This window comes from Delphinus delphis, chromosome 5 (genome assembly GCF_949987515.2).
Source record: "Delphinus delphis chromosome 5, mDelDel1.2, whole genome shotgun sequence".
Classification (NCBI taxonomy): domain Eukaryota; kingdom Metazoa; phylum Chordata; class Mammalia; order Artiodactyla; family Delphinidae; genus Delphinus; species Delphinus delphis.
The window spans coordinates 118,788,503-118,804,910 of NC_082687.1; the positions used below are offsets into that span (position 1 = coordinate 118,788,503).

The 16,408-nt window shown below is 39.9% G+C and overlaps 1 protein-coding gene across 3 annotated transcripts in view; it reads right to left on the minus strand.

Moving 5' to 3' along the window:
• The window catches only part of PRDM5 (PR/SET domain 5), a 206,842-nt gene that overhangs the window by 135,443 nt on the left and 54,991 nt on the right, over positions 1-16,408 (minus strand). For all 3 annotated transcript variants that reach the window (XM_060011850.1, XM_060011849.1, XM_069540664.1), the window contains exon 3: positions 4,531-4,653. In XM_060011850.1, coding sequence (XP_059867833.1) covers positions 4,531-4,653 — 123 coding nt within the window. The remainder of the gene's footprint in view (positions 1-4,530; positions 4,654-16,408) is intronic.

Below are 16,408 nucleotides of genomic sequence, written 5' to 3' on the forward strand. Positions count from 1 at the left end.
TTTTAATTTAGTTTAAATTTTTACCCTAGTGAAAGACAAATATGTACCTTACTGGAAGATAACCCATTAAAAGACAGACCTGCAAGTTATTTAACTGATATTTTATTGAAGGAAATCGCCAGAGAGCTGCACCTTACAATTCTGTAACATACAAAGTCTAGAAAATATTGTAGAAATACCATTTGTATAAATCTGATAGGAAAAAAATAGAAATAGGGAAGAAACAGAATTAGAGGAAACTATGTATAATTTTGGCTATAAGTGATAAATCCTTTTAATATTTCTTTTAGTTGGCTGCTTGGCTGGTACCATTCTGCATCAACACTATTTGATAAGCCTGTTGACCTTGGTGGCTTGATGACAATGGAGAAAGTACTATTTGGGCTCTAAAAACACGCAAGTTGCTGCTCTCCTTGGAGAGCCACATTTGATCTCCCACTTCTTCATACTGAAATGCCATGTGTCACCAGAAAAGACTCTGGGATAAACTGTCTAAGATTGTCCATCCTCTCACAAGGCACAGGTAGGAGAGCAAATAATATGTAATAAAATAGCTTTCCCGGTAATGGGGAAACCAAACTGACATCGGAATCAGGGTGGAGCTGTTTTGATACCACAAGCTCAGCTCAAAGCCCAGTGCCCTCTAGACTTAGTTAGACCACCCCATCCCCTGGCACCCCTCACGGAGTAGTGGACCAAGACCCAAATATTCTTCCATATGCTCCTTTTTTTTTTTTTTTTTTTTTTAGAACAACAAGCCATCTTTCATTATGTTGATAAGATAATATACTGTGAAAAGTCCCAGGAAAGGTATGTCTGGACACATGTCTTAAGAACATGAGATACAATACTCTAGCTCTGAAATGACTTAAGAATTCCAAGCTTTAACTTTAAATGACATAATTCTGTATTTAAACAAATAGCTTTCTACCAAAAGATCAGAAATTTTCAAAAGCCTGCAAAACACTAAGTAGTTCAATTACTTTTCAAATATTACATATTTTTTTCCTTTAGTATAATAAAATTAGCATTTAATAAGAATCACCCGTTCCTTACGGAGCTTAAGAATTCTCTTGGTTCATTTTAAGCCAAATCTTTCATGTTTAGAATTTTCTGGTTTAGTCAGAAATAGTTTTCATGGGTCTGAACATCCAGTTCAACTGATTATTCTGAAATGTGCGCATGTGGGAGGAACTGTTGGCCTATGAGACCCTTCTTCAGTAATTCAGATATTTAAATCATCATTTCCAAAGCAAGTCTTCCAAAATCAAATAAATTGCAAAACTAGAAGTATAACTGAGTCTCCAAAAAAGAGTTCCCATCCTCTGCCAAAACAGACCTTGAATTCTTAATCCCTTGTCCAAAAAAACTGGACCAAGTATTGACGTTTTCCACCAAGCAAGCCACATAGCCACAAATATTTCTCATTTACTTCACTCCTGGGACACACAGCTCAAATAAAAAATTTCCTGAATACCCTGAATTTCAGATGCAACTTGGAAGGCAAGTGATTCATAATGCTTTGCAGGAAACATTATGATCTTCTCTTACCAATTCAGTGTTTCTGGAACGCAGTCCTCAGGAGATAATCCCAACTAATCAGAAGGATGATATCACTGTCAGCCATGTGACCCAAATATTAAGCTCTCTGCCTCTAGCTCAAATGTGATTTTGAACCCTGAGCAATCCACTTCTCCAGCTACTGTTCAAGTAAGAAAGACGTACCTCAAGGGACCTAGCAAAGATGCATACTGTGCTCCATGGCAAGAAACATGGTAGCACCGCACTCAACCCCCCCTTAGGAAAGGCCAAAACCACGTTAAAAGGAATTAAAGGCACTGTCATCACTTCTGCACCCAAAGACTCTCACAGTGGCCTCTGAACAGTCACAGATTCTAATTAAATTCAAGTGTGAAACTTCACATAGCCTCCAGCTAGTTTATGAGTCCTACTCTACTGCCACTCCCACTTCACCCCCTATTAGCAAGTCAAACAATAACATCTTGGAGTACCAAAGTTGCAACAGTCATCTTTTGTAGATTCCTATTTGCTTTCAAGGAAAGAAACACAGTTGAAATAGAGGAAGAAAAGTACTGCACTGAATACAGCGAATTAACATGAAAACTGTGTAAGTCTTAGAAATCCTGGTTACCAAAAAGGAGAGAAGTGTAGGTGGCTACAATATGATGAAATAAACAGGGCATAGAGTAGCAAATCTGGGTAGCGAAAGATGGAGACAAACACTTACTGACAGTAATCCGTTAACTAAAGAACTCAGTATAAGCAAAATGTACAGTTGAAGGGAACTCTTCAACAAGGATAAACCTGATGAGAGATTCTGGGGCAAAACTCAAAGCTGAGCATATTACACCTTGAAGGTTTGGGCAAATGGAGAGAGCTACTGATGCTACAGAAATAACAGCCAATAGGAAGAACTGCCCAAAAAGGAATTTGAGAACAGCTTAAAATCATTATTTAAGCATAAGAAGAAAAGAATCTAGTTTAAACAGAATAATATTCTCTAAAACACAATAATGAAGAACCTACAAAACAATGGGTTTGCCTAAATTAGGTTTCATGGTTCTACAGGCAATTTTGATATTGTTAACATTTACAAAGGAACACTTAAACTGAGTCTGTAAATTAAAATTAGGATATAACTGAAGATCCTGTGAGATAAGTATGCCTCAGAAAACCATAAAAAAATATAAAATACTTGAAAAAAAATAATGTCTACAAATTAAAAAAAAGAGATCAACTTCAATGTGTGATTGGATCAACACATGTCACGAACAATCTAAAAAGTGGCTTGAATACAGCTGGCTGCCAAAACATCCTATTTTGCATCCCCCACGTGGCCCTTTGGTAAGTCATCACTCATTTATCCATACTAAAAGAAACAGTAATCACACTGGTGATCCACTTCTTTTTACTGAAGAAAGCTGGTGAGCTAATAACATCAGGAAATGAAATATTCTAAATGATTGTGTTTTCTGGTTACTTTAAAACCTAATTCTGTGCATTTTTCCCTCTTGCTCCTGTTGGTTTTAGACTTGGAATTGAGTGAAATCAGCATAAGCTCTGAGAGTTTTGAATAAATGACATAATATATATGAAGCTTCTAGAATAGTGCACATGGGTAAATACTCAAAGAACTGTTAGTTCCCTTATTCTTTCCCCTTCCCTCTTGCTTCTGCCAACCATAGCTTTGCTTCCTCTTCTGCAGTTTAGGATTCAGGAGCTGAGTTTTCACATGTGATAAGTTAATTCCCCAACAGAATGTAATGTTTCTTTATTCTCTTAATGATCTGTCCAGTGAGTTTTAATTATAGAGCCCCTCTAAAAACTCCTTGCCTTGACCTTTTCTCTTCTTCCCTTAATTTCCACCGAGGGATCACTGAAGTTCAACTCACAGTTTGTATTAGAGACTAATGTTGTGTGTAGCACTATACTAAGATATAGGGATACAGAATTCAGGAAAACATTGGTCCCACCTGGCAGAGTTAATTTTATGTGCCAGCTTGACTGGGCCACAGGGCACCCAGACAGTCTTTCAAACACTACTCTGGGTTTTTCTGTGAGGGTGCTTTTGAATGAGATTAACGTTTTAATGCATGAATTTGAGTAAAGGAGATTGCCCTCCACAATGTAGGTGGGTCTCGGCCAATCAGCTGAAGTCCTGACAAGAACAAAAGGGTCTCCTTCCCCCAAGTAAAAGAGAATTCTTTTGCCTGATGGCCTTTAAACTGGAATATCCACGCTTCGGGCCTGACAGCCTTTCAAGTGGGACACTAGCTCTTGCTGATTCTACAGCAGCCTTCCAGTCATCAGACTTGAACTAGACCATCCATCAGCTGTTCCTTGTTCTACAGCAGCCTGTTGCCTCTGGACTCAAAGTGGGACATCGGCTCTGCAGATTTTGGACTTGCCAGTCTCCAATTCCTTACAATGAGCCTCTTTCTCAGTCTCTTTCTTTCTCTCTCTGGATGGATGGATGGATGGACTGACAGATAGATAGCTATACATCATAGATATAGATATACAGATATAGATACATAGATCCTATTGGTTCTGTTTCTCTGAAAACCCTGAGTAATACAATACCCTCAAGAAGCTCAGAGTACAGTCATAGGGATATACCCAAATAAACTTTCTCCATGAAGCCTTTCCCAAACAATAACACAGAATATGGTGCTATGAGCCAAATAAACCATCAAACAGAAAAACTATCAATAAACATTCACTGAGTGAATTAAAAGTACTTGAAAGCAGAAGCCGCCAAGGACAATATCAGCCCATGTAATTCATTCCCTCAAGGATTCTCATAAAGTGAGTGATCTGGTGTCAATTTACAGCTAGGCTTGCCCTTTCCTGCACATGCTGCCTAGATAAGATTTCTCTGCTTTTATGAGTTAGTTGCTGTTATTTGAAGCAGGTCATTGGGAAATAAATTTAAAACAGGGAGTACAGTTATAAATTAGTTCATTCCCCTCGCAGTACAGAGTACAAATAAGAAGCAAATAAGCTCACCTGAATGGCAGCCAAGTTCTTCTGCTCCTGAGATGGTGCCTCATGGACAAAGCGAAGCCAGTTGGAGTGCCGTGGGTTGGTAGCATCCAATATGTACAGAACTTCTCCCTTACTCCCACGAACCTGAAACATAAAAGCTCCTGAATTTGTACTTGAAGTTAATACTAACCATACTAAATAGATTACCCATACTAAAAATAACATGATATTTTTTATAAGTATTACCTTTCTTATTAACAGGTGTTGAATAGATGCTGGATTAACATCCGTTCTTCCCTTTAAACATATGTACAAACAGAGCCTACTTTAATTTGGCAGATGTCTAGATGACTCACAATTGCAATCAACTCTCAGAAACATCCGGTGTTGATAGCTCTTTTCTGGTCGAGATTATTTATTTGTAGGTGTATTTCAATATATGTGTCACAAATGCAATTGTTCAGGGGATAACTATAATTGCAAACCATCCCCTTTCTTTCCACCCAAGACGGCAGGGCTGCTTGGTTCCCCAAGTGGGAGGGGTGGAGCTGGATAAATCCTTTCAATTTCTCTCTCCACCTGCCTACGGAATCATTTCCATATGAGGAGAATTTGCTAATCTAACCAGTGGAATCTGACATCCCCTGGGCCACAATTCACATTTTTAACTAGTGGATGAATAAAACAAGTTCAATTTTGTCCTTTCATGGCCTGCTCATGTCTTGCTGAGAACGACGGTGGGCTCTCTGTTTTTTGTTTCTTGCCATAAACCCTCCCGGTCAGATTTACTCAACTCTCAATCAGGAGAGGAGGGTAACTGCCAAAGGAGCAAGTACTCCACTGGGCATTCTTGAATCCAAGTTGCTTCGAATCTAGCTTCTCAAAACCTCTGCATTGTAGGGTACTGGGCACTTGCTCAGTTTAATAAAACATATACCAATCTCTACCCAATGTTCATTGTGTGTTTATATTCAATTGGAATTGAGGAGGGGGGGGGAAGCAATGCGTGATTAGCACTCCACATCTCTAACACCAAGTAACACAAATATAAACACTATACCTTCACTGACTTGGAGTGGGAAAAAACAAATTCCAGACCTCCAAACTTTTATAAAGTAAAGCACAACTAGCCTAATAAGGTACGTATTTTCATGATACATTTGGACAATCATTCATTCACTGAACAAATACTGACTGAGTCCCTACCATGCTGCCAAGTACTGCTAATGCACTGGGAATCTTTCAGTGAACAAGACAGATAGATGAAGCCTGACCTCACAGCACTTAAGAGCAAACAAGCACAGAATATAACTTCAGGTAAAGGTAAGTGCTACGAAGACAACTAAAGGATAAGAGGAGGATGCAGAGTGAGGGGAGAAGGGCTCTTCCAGATGAGCTGGTCAGGCAAAGCCTCTCTGATGAGATGACCTGAAAAGAGTCCTAAATGAAGGGAGGGCACAGCCCAGGGGAGAGCTCAGGAAAGTGTGGTTCCAGGCTAGAGGGAACTGCAAGTAAAGGGCAAACAGAAAGGCCCTGAGTTGGAAACAAATTAAGAACAGCAAGAAGGTCATGAGGCTGGAACAGAAGGAGCACCAAGACAATGGTGGGCGTTGAGATCAGACAGGCTGGCATAGGCCATGGTGGGCGTTGAGATCAGACAGGCTGCCATAGGCCAGATCGTGCGCTGACCTGGAAACCAAGAAGCCACCCCTACAGGTCAAGTTACCCAAAAGCTGCTGTGTAAGAACATCTGCTGCATGCACTGCAAGGACTGATATTCAAGATTCTAATACATATTGTCTGGGAAAAAATACAGTTAGCCTGCCCCTTGTATCTTATATCTGCCATGTTTCTCAAACAATCCCTGTTTTCTTAAGGGCCCAAGGATCCTCAATAATCATTTAAAAATCTCTCTAATAAATGGCAGACCCTCACTGGAAAGCAGGGATTTAATTTTCTATACTGTAATCGCTAAAAGAACGTAAGACTATAAATACATCATATTTACATCTCGTATGTTTAGGTGTGAAGCTATGGGAATTTCTCACTAAATAACGATCTCACGCTGAGATCTGCTTTGGGAGGCCCTTGAAAACTGTCCTGCCTTCCTGCTTACCCGTTAACTCAGAACCCTCACTGCCCACTGGGTGATGCCAAAAATGTCCAGCCACACTGCTGGGAAAAATAGGACACTCTACAACCCCTCTTCAAAGAGGACACCAGTTCACATGTGTTTAAGCAGAGTAAAAAGGTAATTCTAAATATCTGGGTATAAAATCTCCTTTCCAGGCTCCTCCACAGCTACAGTAACAAAACTGTTTACATTGACAAACAACTAAATTAAGCAGAACAGGTAGCATCGCCACTAGATACCTGAAAGATAAATTTTCTCAGAACTGAAATCTAAAACCTACAACTGTTGTTGAAATCCACACAGTCCAACTGATTCTATGTAGGGAAACACCAGCGTGCTCGCCCATGGCAGACCGCATTTGAGAGGAGAAAACTACCTACAGAAACCGGTTAATGGCTCTTCTTAGCTATACATTTGTTACCCAGTATTAAGTACAATATATATCAGATGTGTTTGACATTTGAAATTCTTTCTTCAAAGATGTGAAACACAACAAAGATTTCTCTGTGACTTATTATAATAAGCCCATTTTACCAGGGGCATTGTTTGTTCCTTAGTTTTTCAGCTTTTTCCCAGGCCCTTTGGCTCCAGCTATGTTGAATGACTCAGCAACTCAATTCCAGTCCATCAGATGTATGCACTTTCTGGTTGTCTATTACCTTCTCACATCATATTCTGGCTTAAGAGACATGCACAATTTAATTTTTTATTAAAATGCTTACAAGATTTGTCACATTCAATCATCTAAATTTATATATTATCGCTTATACTCTCATAACGACACTGTAATGATATACTACAGTGGCTTACACATTCATATTTGAGATAACTTGTTTTGTTCATTAACAGAGCCATTGCCCATTTGTTTCACTCTAAACATCCTTACCCAAGTGACTCTTAAGTCCCTGCACAGTCTTTGCAGGCTACCTGTTTTCTCCAGCTTTCGAGTGGCTGGTCCTTTCCTCGTTCCTCCATTCCGGTCCTCAACACGTCACTGCAAGCTGCTGGATTATCTGCTCACATGACTTTTATCTTCCTACCCTAACCCCGGCATTCTCCTCACTGAAATATCTAAGAGACATCCAAGGATAATCTAATCCATCTTTCCTCTTCCCAGAGAAACCAAATCAAAAAAACTCTAGACAGATGGCTATTATTAAAGTCTCCATTTATCTATTTTAATTTGATACTGATCCCTGAGGGAATAAATTGAACATTTTTTTAAAGACTAATGAATAAAGAAGATCCAAAATTCCTCTTAGTACCATGTTCCAGCATCGAACTGACCTTTGCAGCCAATGTGTATTGTTTTTCCTTTCAAAACTAGTCTTCCAAATGCCATCTTATTCTATTTGAATTTTCATGGAAATGAAGTGTATTGGTTACTGTCCTACTGAAGGTCATCTTCTGAATACCTGGGGCCTACAAAGAAGTCAAATTCTCATCTTGCAGTAAAAACCATCTCAATCCCAAACTCTGATCTGCACAGTCTTCCTAAGCCAGTTACACAAAAATAAGTTAGCTAAAGTAGGAAAGGGAAAGAAACCCTCATGTGAAAATGAAAACCTTCCCCCTTTAATCCAGTCATTCATATCTCTAGGACTCTCTCACTGTATATTAAATGAAAATTATCACTGCGCAGGAACTTGGCAGGTTCTCCGCTCTGTCAAATGCTACCGACGTCCTTTTGCAAGGTCCAAGACAATGTGCTACAACGGATCTGTCTTTTTTCCAGATTAAAGATCAGCAGCATTAAATATGTCACAGTTTGTCTTCCCACCCAGCAAAGGACGGAAGAAATCACAGAAAGACTCAGCTCAACAAAAGTAAACCCTAACATGTAAATGAAAGAAATGGAAATACGTAATCAAATAAAATATATAAGAATTTTTCTTTCCTTAAATTTAAATATTTTCCCTGTTAAATTGTGTCAACTATAGACAGAAAAGCTTATTTATTACTTGGATGGTTCATTTTCACAGCAGAAGGGTCGACAACGTTACTCTATTATTTTCCTTCAATTATTCTGAATGCCTGAGGAATCTTTCACTCAACACATACAGGACATCAGGGTTCCCAGAGCAAAGCTAATCAGCCAGATTGGTCCCCAGACAGGTCAAAATGTACCCAATGGAATTTTATTTAACATATGGTAAAATTTAATGGCAGTGAAATATAGTCAGTTCCAAAAATATACAAATAATATCCTTAATTAGAAGTCACAATATGTTATGTTGATTTATTAAAGAAACTATATTTTCCTTTCTGTCTTTCAACAAGACTTTTCAAAGAAGGTAGTTTTAAGAACTAAGATTTAGAGTATGGATGTCTTTAGAGGATAAAATGTCATCATATTTTTGTATTTAAATTACAGGCATTCTTTCGGCAATTGTTTTTAACTGAAGGCCAGATGCCCTGCCTTCAGTATTTAATTACCCAGGCTTCATATCTTTAGGACCACAAAAAACTAAGTGTGCTCAAATAATCAATTCTGACAGCACACTGTTGTCAGATTTAAACTAAAGAGACACACTTTCAGAAATCAGCAAAGATCATCCCTAGGAAATGCTAATGATTTACAGTTTCTAAGCAAAGGGATGGTTTTTTCCTGTTGATTTTTTTTTTTTTTTTTTTTTGCGGTACGCGGGCCTCTCACTCTTGTGGCCTCTTCCATTGCGGAGCACAGGCTCCGGACGCGCAGGTTCAGGGGCCATGGCTCACAGGCCCAGCCGCTTCGCGTCATGTGGGATCCTCCCGGACCGGGGCACGAACCCGTGTCCCCTGCATCGGCAGGCGGACTCTCAACCACTGCGCCACCAGGGATGCCCTTTCCTGTTGATTTTTCAAAGTATTCAGTCTAAAATTCTTCCCAGCTTTGGTGCCTTTAAACACACACACACGTATCACCGTAGCGTTATCTACTTATATCTCCCCCACATAGTGTCCCATGATCCTAATCCCCAGAACCCCCGTCCTCAGACGGCAAAGCACACAGAGAGAAAACACAGCCTTTTACAGATGACTCTTCACTGAATAACATCCATAATATAATACACACAAAATTAAATAACTTAAAAAGACTGATGAGAAAAATAAAGTCTCTTTTTCATTATAAATAATTAGTGCCCTAAATATTTCAAGCTGGAAGGAACCTCAAGAAGGCATTCTAGAGTGGTAAAAAATGGTAAAAATGCTGGACCAGGAATCAAAAGGCCAGATGTCATCCAAGCTCTGACTGTATCGCATAGGGTGAGTCATTTCCTCTAGCTGAGCTGAGCCATGGTCTCCCGACCTCTAAAATGGGGATGACAGTCCCTGCCCTGTGACCTCACAGACACTGCGTGAGCCTCAAAGGAATAAGATGCATGACTTCTTTATACCAATGAATATTTTGCAATCACAAAGTTATCAGTACACTGCGTAAAGTGAGGCTCACAGCAACTAACAGACATTCTCAAAGACGAACACTGCTTTCAACAGTGCAGCTGGGCACGTATGTACCATTTTTCTGCCATGTCAGCTTTTTCAAGGAACAAACATGAAGGATATCCTAAAAACCCCTATTCAAACCCAAATACATACAAGTAGCCTCTGCTTGGACACCTGAAGTAAGAACAGGTGCCATTACTAGGTAGTAGCAAACCCAGGTGTAGTTTCAGCTGAGCTGACACTCTTCCTTACGCCAAATTCAAACATGTTGCTCTGTGACCAACTGCATTCAATCCCAGCTCTGTCCTTTCAGTAGTTTTAATTTCTCTCCTACATACATACAGCCCTTCAAATTTCTGAAGGCTGGAGTCCCTCCTTCTCTACACTTTCTCTTCTACAAGAAAATAACTCTTTCCTTGTCTGATGTGATAAACGTTCCTTCACCATCCTGGTTGTCCCCATATAGATGCACACTAATCTGTCAAAACTCTCAACACGGGACAGAAGTCAGCACACAAAGGACTATTATGATCTGGGCACTGTCTCTACTGACGCAATTTAAAATCACAAAAGCTTTTTTGGTTGCCACGTCTTAGCTGAGGTTGCCTTTTTAATCACGTAAGCTGTATCAAGGAAGTTCTCCTGATACCGTCAAAGGCAAGTTTAACTGAGGAACTCGGTTAGGTTTCTGTAGGTAAGCAAATCCTGTACTTGGGCACCTGTACAGATTGTTTCAGAGATGGAAACCTTTTATTTGGTACTGTCTCAATAAATATTTTATTCACTAAAAGCTCAGCTAATGTGTCTTTTTTTTAACTGTCTTGCCTTTATTTCCTTTAAAAGTTCAAAAATAATTTATAAGAGGTAATGAGAGACTTACTTGAAAAGCACTCCATATCTTGCTTTTCAAAGTACTTTTTAAATTGGGCTAATTTTTTAACAGAAGAAATAACTGACATGACAACGTGAAAGACACAGTGAAAAGCATATCATCTTTTCCATGGTAAATTTATGAGAGCGCCTTAGCAGTGTAGCCACTGTCCCTTTCTACAGTTTTACAAGCATGTTCAGACAGTCAGATTTCAGTGAGATTTTTGGATAGACTAGTTTTTTACTGCATACAGAATAAAGTAAATTTAGCTGGCATTAGCTTATTATACCCACCGCTTTAGGGGTTTTCTGTAAAGAACATGCAAAAGATAGTGTATAGATACTGTGGCATCCATTTGGACTGCTTAGTGGCTTTTTTTTTTTTACATTTGATTTTGTCAATATCATAAGACAGGTAACTTCTCTATAAGTAAAGTATTATTTCACCAAAGAATCAGAAAACCACATTAATAAAGTCAGCATGTCTTTTGACAATTTGGTGTGATCCATCAGATCCATTAGAAATGATTCACAAAACTTTAAATCTGGTTAAAGTTTTATGAGCCTACAGCGTTGCTCAATTTTTAATACAGATTTGAGACTTAGACAAAGCCTTGAAGTCAGCTTTTGGAGAACCCTCCCTACGGTATATTAAAAGGGCACAGAAAATATGGCAAAAATATGAAAATTTTAGTAGCAAAATTCTACTTATCAGACATGAAAGCATTTCAAAGAGTTGGTCATATAAAAAAACAATGATAATCTCCAAGATCCAGAGATCATAGTTTTGATATTGTTTTTAAAAGATGATGCTTTGTATCTGAACGTTTCTGGGCAAGGGTTATAGAAACACTGAATAACAAAGAGCACTGTGCAGTCCACGGGGAGAAAAAATGAAAAGGAAAAGAAAGATCCATTTTTCCTTTGATTCTTATCTCCTAACCCAAATTCCACTGGTGTAGTCACTGTTTTTAGATTTTTCCTAAATATATAGCTTTTCTACAGCTATTAAAATTGAATCTGCCCAGCCCATTTAAATTAACTGTACTCTCTTCATTCACGTCTTCAAAATATACGCAACTTCCTCGATAAAGAAACAAATGAATTATCTTATTATAAGAATACACCTAAGGCAATCAAGTATTTCCCAATCACTAAGGTTCATCCTTTCCCTTCTTATAATCATCCAACAACCACAGTTCTGTGCTGAAGAATTCTAAAAGGTAACATTGGTTATCAGTAAGCAACATTTATTTAACAACATCTACTGCGCAGTTCTTTATCAGTTATTTTAAAACATGCCACGAGAAGCAACAAATGAAATTCTAGAATACAGTTCCTTTATTCAACATCTTCAGTATTAATAAAGAAACAAAACATGATTTAAACAAAAAACCCACAGAGCAATGCCTGGTTATTATAAAGTAGATGTACAAATAAACTTCATTCATTTCAAAAACATTTAGTACATACAGATGTAAAGTAACACACAGTTCCAAGTCCTGAGGATGGACCAAAGTGAAAATAGAATATTAGAAAAGAGTATGTTATGAAAATCTTTCAGTAGACAAGGTTTGCGAAAGGAGTAAACCCAGCAGGCCTCAGAGGCCTGCTTGTAAGATTGGCCTTTGACTGGCAATGGGAACTTGTGTTCTCAGGGTGCCCCCAGTAAATAGTTAATGGGTAAGGGTGGTTCACTGTTCCTGGACAGCGTAAACGCTACGGTTTATGCTGAACACCTGCTTTTCTTCTGGGAATCTGGAATTTGGGTGCATGCTAAGGCAGAAGGTGCCTACAAGCCCCCAGTAAAAATCTTGGGTACTGAATGTCTAATGGGTCTCCCTGTACAGAAACATCACACGTGTGTGGCTGCTTCTTCATGACTGGGAGAAGAGTGAGCTCTGTGTGACCCCTCACGGGAGGGAGAAAGCGTAAGGAAATCTATACATGGGTTCCTCCAGACTCTACCTGAGCCTTCTTCCCTTATGATCCAGCTGTACCGCCTCGCTACATCACTGAAATAAATCTTACCCATGAGTACAACTATATACTGAGTCCCAGGAGTCCTTCTAGTGAATCTCTGAATGTGGGGTAGTCTTGGGAATCCCCAACACACAAGATGAGGCTAGTTCCAGTTGCTGAATGAATGGCATACAAATTTGTCAACAGAAGAGGTAGAAAATCATTTCAAGATCAACAGTTTTATCATACTCATATTTAAATTACACAAATTAAACTACATCCATTCAATGAAAGGAAAAAATAAATAAGAAAAAATCAAAGAAAGAAAATAAATATTACAGTTAGGACCGTTCCTTTTCATGGTCCATAATTTTAATGACATGAGATTGTTGCCATATGAACTGGTTTCAGAACCTAAGCCCTGCATAAGCTGTGATTCCACTGCAGGGAACGTTATCCCAATGAAAGAATGGTAGAGCAGCTGAGGCATTTTGCGCAGAGGAAGCAAGATGAATGACACTGGTTGGGAAGACACAGCTAGTAAAGAACAAGGGGACTCAAATGTGGTGGTTCAGGCAGCAAATTCAGAGAAATAACAAGAAGTAAACGGGAAATGTGTCAATTAGGAAGTTTTGTGCCTCACCTAACAGAAAGTGCAAAGGCTAATCAGGGTGCAGCCCAGCAGGAATCATCTTCTTGGTAATAATGTGCTACTACATGGAGGAAGAGTGGAAAGCAGGAAAGAGGATTCAACTGGGAAGGATGAAGGAGAATGGATGACGGGTAGGCATCCAACAACTCTAATACACAGGATGGACTGCGTGTGGAGGGAAAATTTTATGAAAGGAAAAAGAATTAAATAGGCTATTACCATGAGCTAGATGTGAAATAATAAGGCTCTGGAAAGAGGTACGGGTAGGAAGTTTAGAAGCCTTGAAAGTTGGCACCTAATACCTGAAAAATAGAGTATAGAAGAAGGAAAATCAGACAGACCATTCCCCTAGAAGGTCTGAATCCAAAGCAGACGAAACAAGATAGACAGGCATATTTAAGGTAGCTACAGGAAGGAATACAAACACAGAATGTAAATAATATTTATGTCATATGCAAGCAGAGAAGAAAGTAGAAAATTCTTCCCAAATCCTCCTCCCACACATCTAGCCCTTCAGGTGGGTTGGCCAAGGATTCCCTACTCTCTATAGTGGTCACGATACAGTGGAAAGATGCTGGAATATGACCCTCACATACAATTCATAGAAGGCCCCTGAGTATCACAGGACAGTATCAGTAAGGGTAATTAACAGTATATCCTCCGAATTAAGGAGTGTTCAGAAAAAGAAGTCTTCTTCAAGGAGTGGATCTTCACCTGCTCCTGAAAGATTTAGGTTTCTCGCTCAAAATTTACAAAGAAAGTTCTTACTTCCTATCTTGCAAATGTGAACAGAAGGACAGCCTCAGAAGGGGCCACAACAACCATGTTGTACATAATTCTCTCTTACTATAGCTCATTTTCTAGAATTCTGCCAAAAGGCTCATGCTGCCCGGAAGCAGGGTCACTGAAACAGGAGTGTCTCCCTGCTACAGACCAAGCTGTGTCTGGCATCAATCATGCTCTGGCAACAGAAGGGCTGGCAAGGAATGCCATCCAAACCTGGAACACAAATAGCGCAGCAGAGGATGTGTTCTGATAAAGAAAGCTGGGGCTTTCCCCTTGATCTGATTTCTTTGCAGCTGGCCATATACGCCCAGGCCTAGGAAGTCAACGGAAATGAGGAATCCCCCTGGGAAAGAGCCCTTGAGAAAAAGAATCTTGGAGAATCCAAGGGACTCTTCCAGAGTGTGGTCCCTTCCAAAGACCCGGGGCTTACTGGGCTATCTTGGTGGGCCCTCTGACTCTACCACTCAGGCCACTTAACCCTCACTCTCAAATCCCTGCACCTCTGAGACCAGCTCATGGCCTGCTTGAGAAGAATATGGGCAGACACTGAGATTATTCAGTCCCTGCTATTGCTAAATCAGCCCTGCTATCAATCCTGCTCCAACTCTGGTACTACAAAATCCTAAAACTGCATTCTTGACTTGTTCTCTCATGGGATAATCTGCTCTCTCATTCCCAACCAAGTCCCTAAGTGACTGGGATCCCACCCAGCTCGCTTCACATACAACTACTCACTCTATTCACTGGATTCCTTTCCCTCAAGCCCGACTTCTTTTTAACAGGGCACAGTCATGCGCTGTTGGATTCGTCCAAGGCCAGATGAAGGCCAGCCCAGGTCCCTGCCAGTCAGTGCTCTACATGCCAGCAGTCCCATTCCTCGGGGATGGGTAACCCAGATGGCAGATTATAGTTCCTGGGCATCAGCTCAGATGCTCCTCCAAGACTGATCTCCTAGATTCTTATCTACCCTTGGACTCAAATCCCAAACCTGGACCTGCTTCTGGATCAGATGCTCTGCCTCTTTCTGACCAAGAGCATACACCAGGACTGACCACCCTCACCTCCATCAGAGCATCCTAAACTTTTCTTGTTAAGATGTCAAGGAAAACTACTGGATTTGGGGTATGTTCTGGCAATGATCTACTATCTGAACATAAAGAGCATTCTCCTAATTGAGTATTTTTCCACAGTGACTCAAAATCTATCTTCAAATCCATGCTCCACACTCTCCCCAGAGTTCTCTCTGTAATTCACTCATCTCCCCATGCTAACGCCCATTTAGAAGCTGCCTATTTTCTGCCAGAAGTCCTTGGCATGACATAGGAGGCCCTTCACATGCTGATTTGTCTTGTCTCAGCCCAGGTCACTCTACCCATCTCCCACGGCACTACACACAGGTACACACCTACACACACCTGGCCCAAGCAATGTAAGAACACACATCTTCTGCCTGGAAGAGGGGAAAAGTGCTCACACTTCCACCTGAGGGATGCTCACATGAGTCAGATCCCGTGACAAAAGGCTCTCATTTGGGTATCATGTCACTCTTACCGAAAATACGCCTTTGATTCAGTCAAATTCACTCTATGAAAACCAAAACATAAAAGAAAATGATACTGCTTTAAATAACAAATAATAATAATAGAAACAGCTGTTAGCTGAGTGTTTATTATGTATCTGGCACTTTGCTAAGCACCTTTACAGGTGTTATATACTTTACTCCTTGAAATAACCTATGAGGTAGGTGTTACGTATTAACTACATTTAGCAGATGATGAAACTGAGGCACAAAGAGAATAAATAATTTGTCCAAGCTTTCACAGTTAGTTAAGTACTAGAGCTAGAGTCTGAACCAAGACAATCTAATTCCTGAGCCCACCACATTACACTACCTCAATATACTTACAGCCTTGGTCACCAGCCGCTGACCGATATGCAGAATTCTAAGAATAACTCCTCAGGACCCTCACCCTTGTAGCATGTCCTCCTGTTGGAGTGTGAGTGGAACCTTGAGTACGATGAGATACCACTATGATTATGTTGTACTGCAGATAGAAGACTATCCT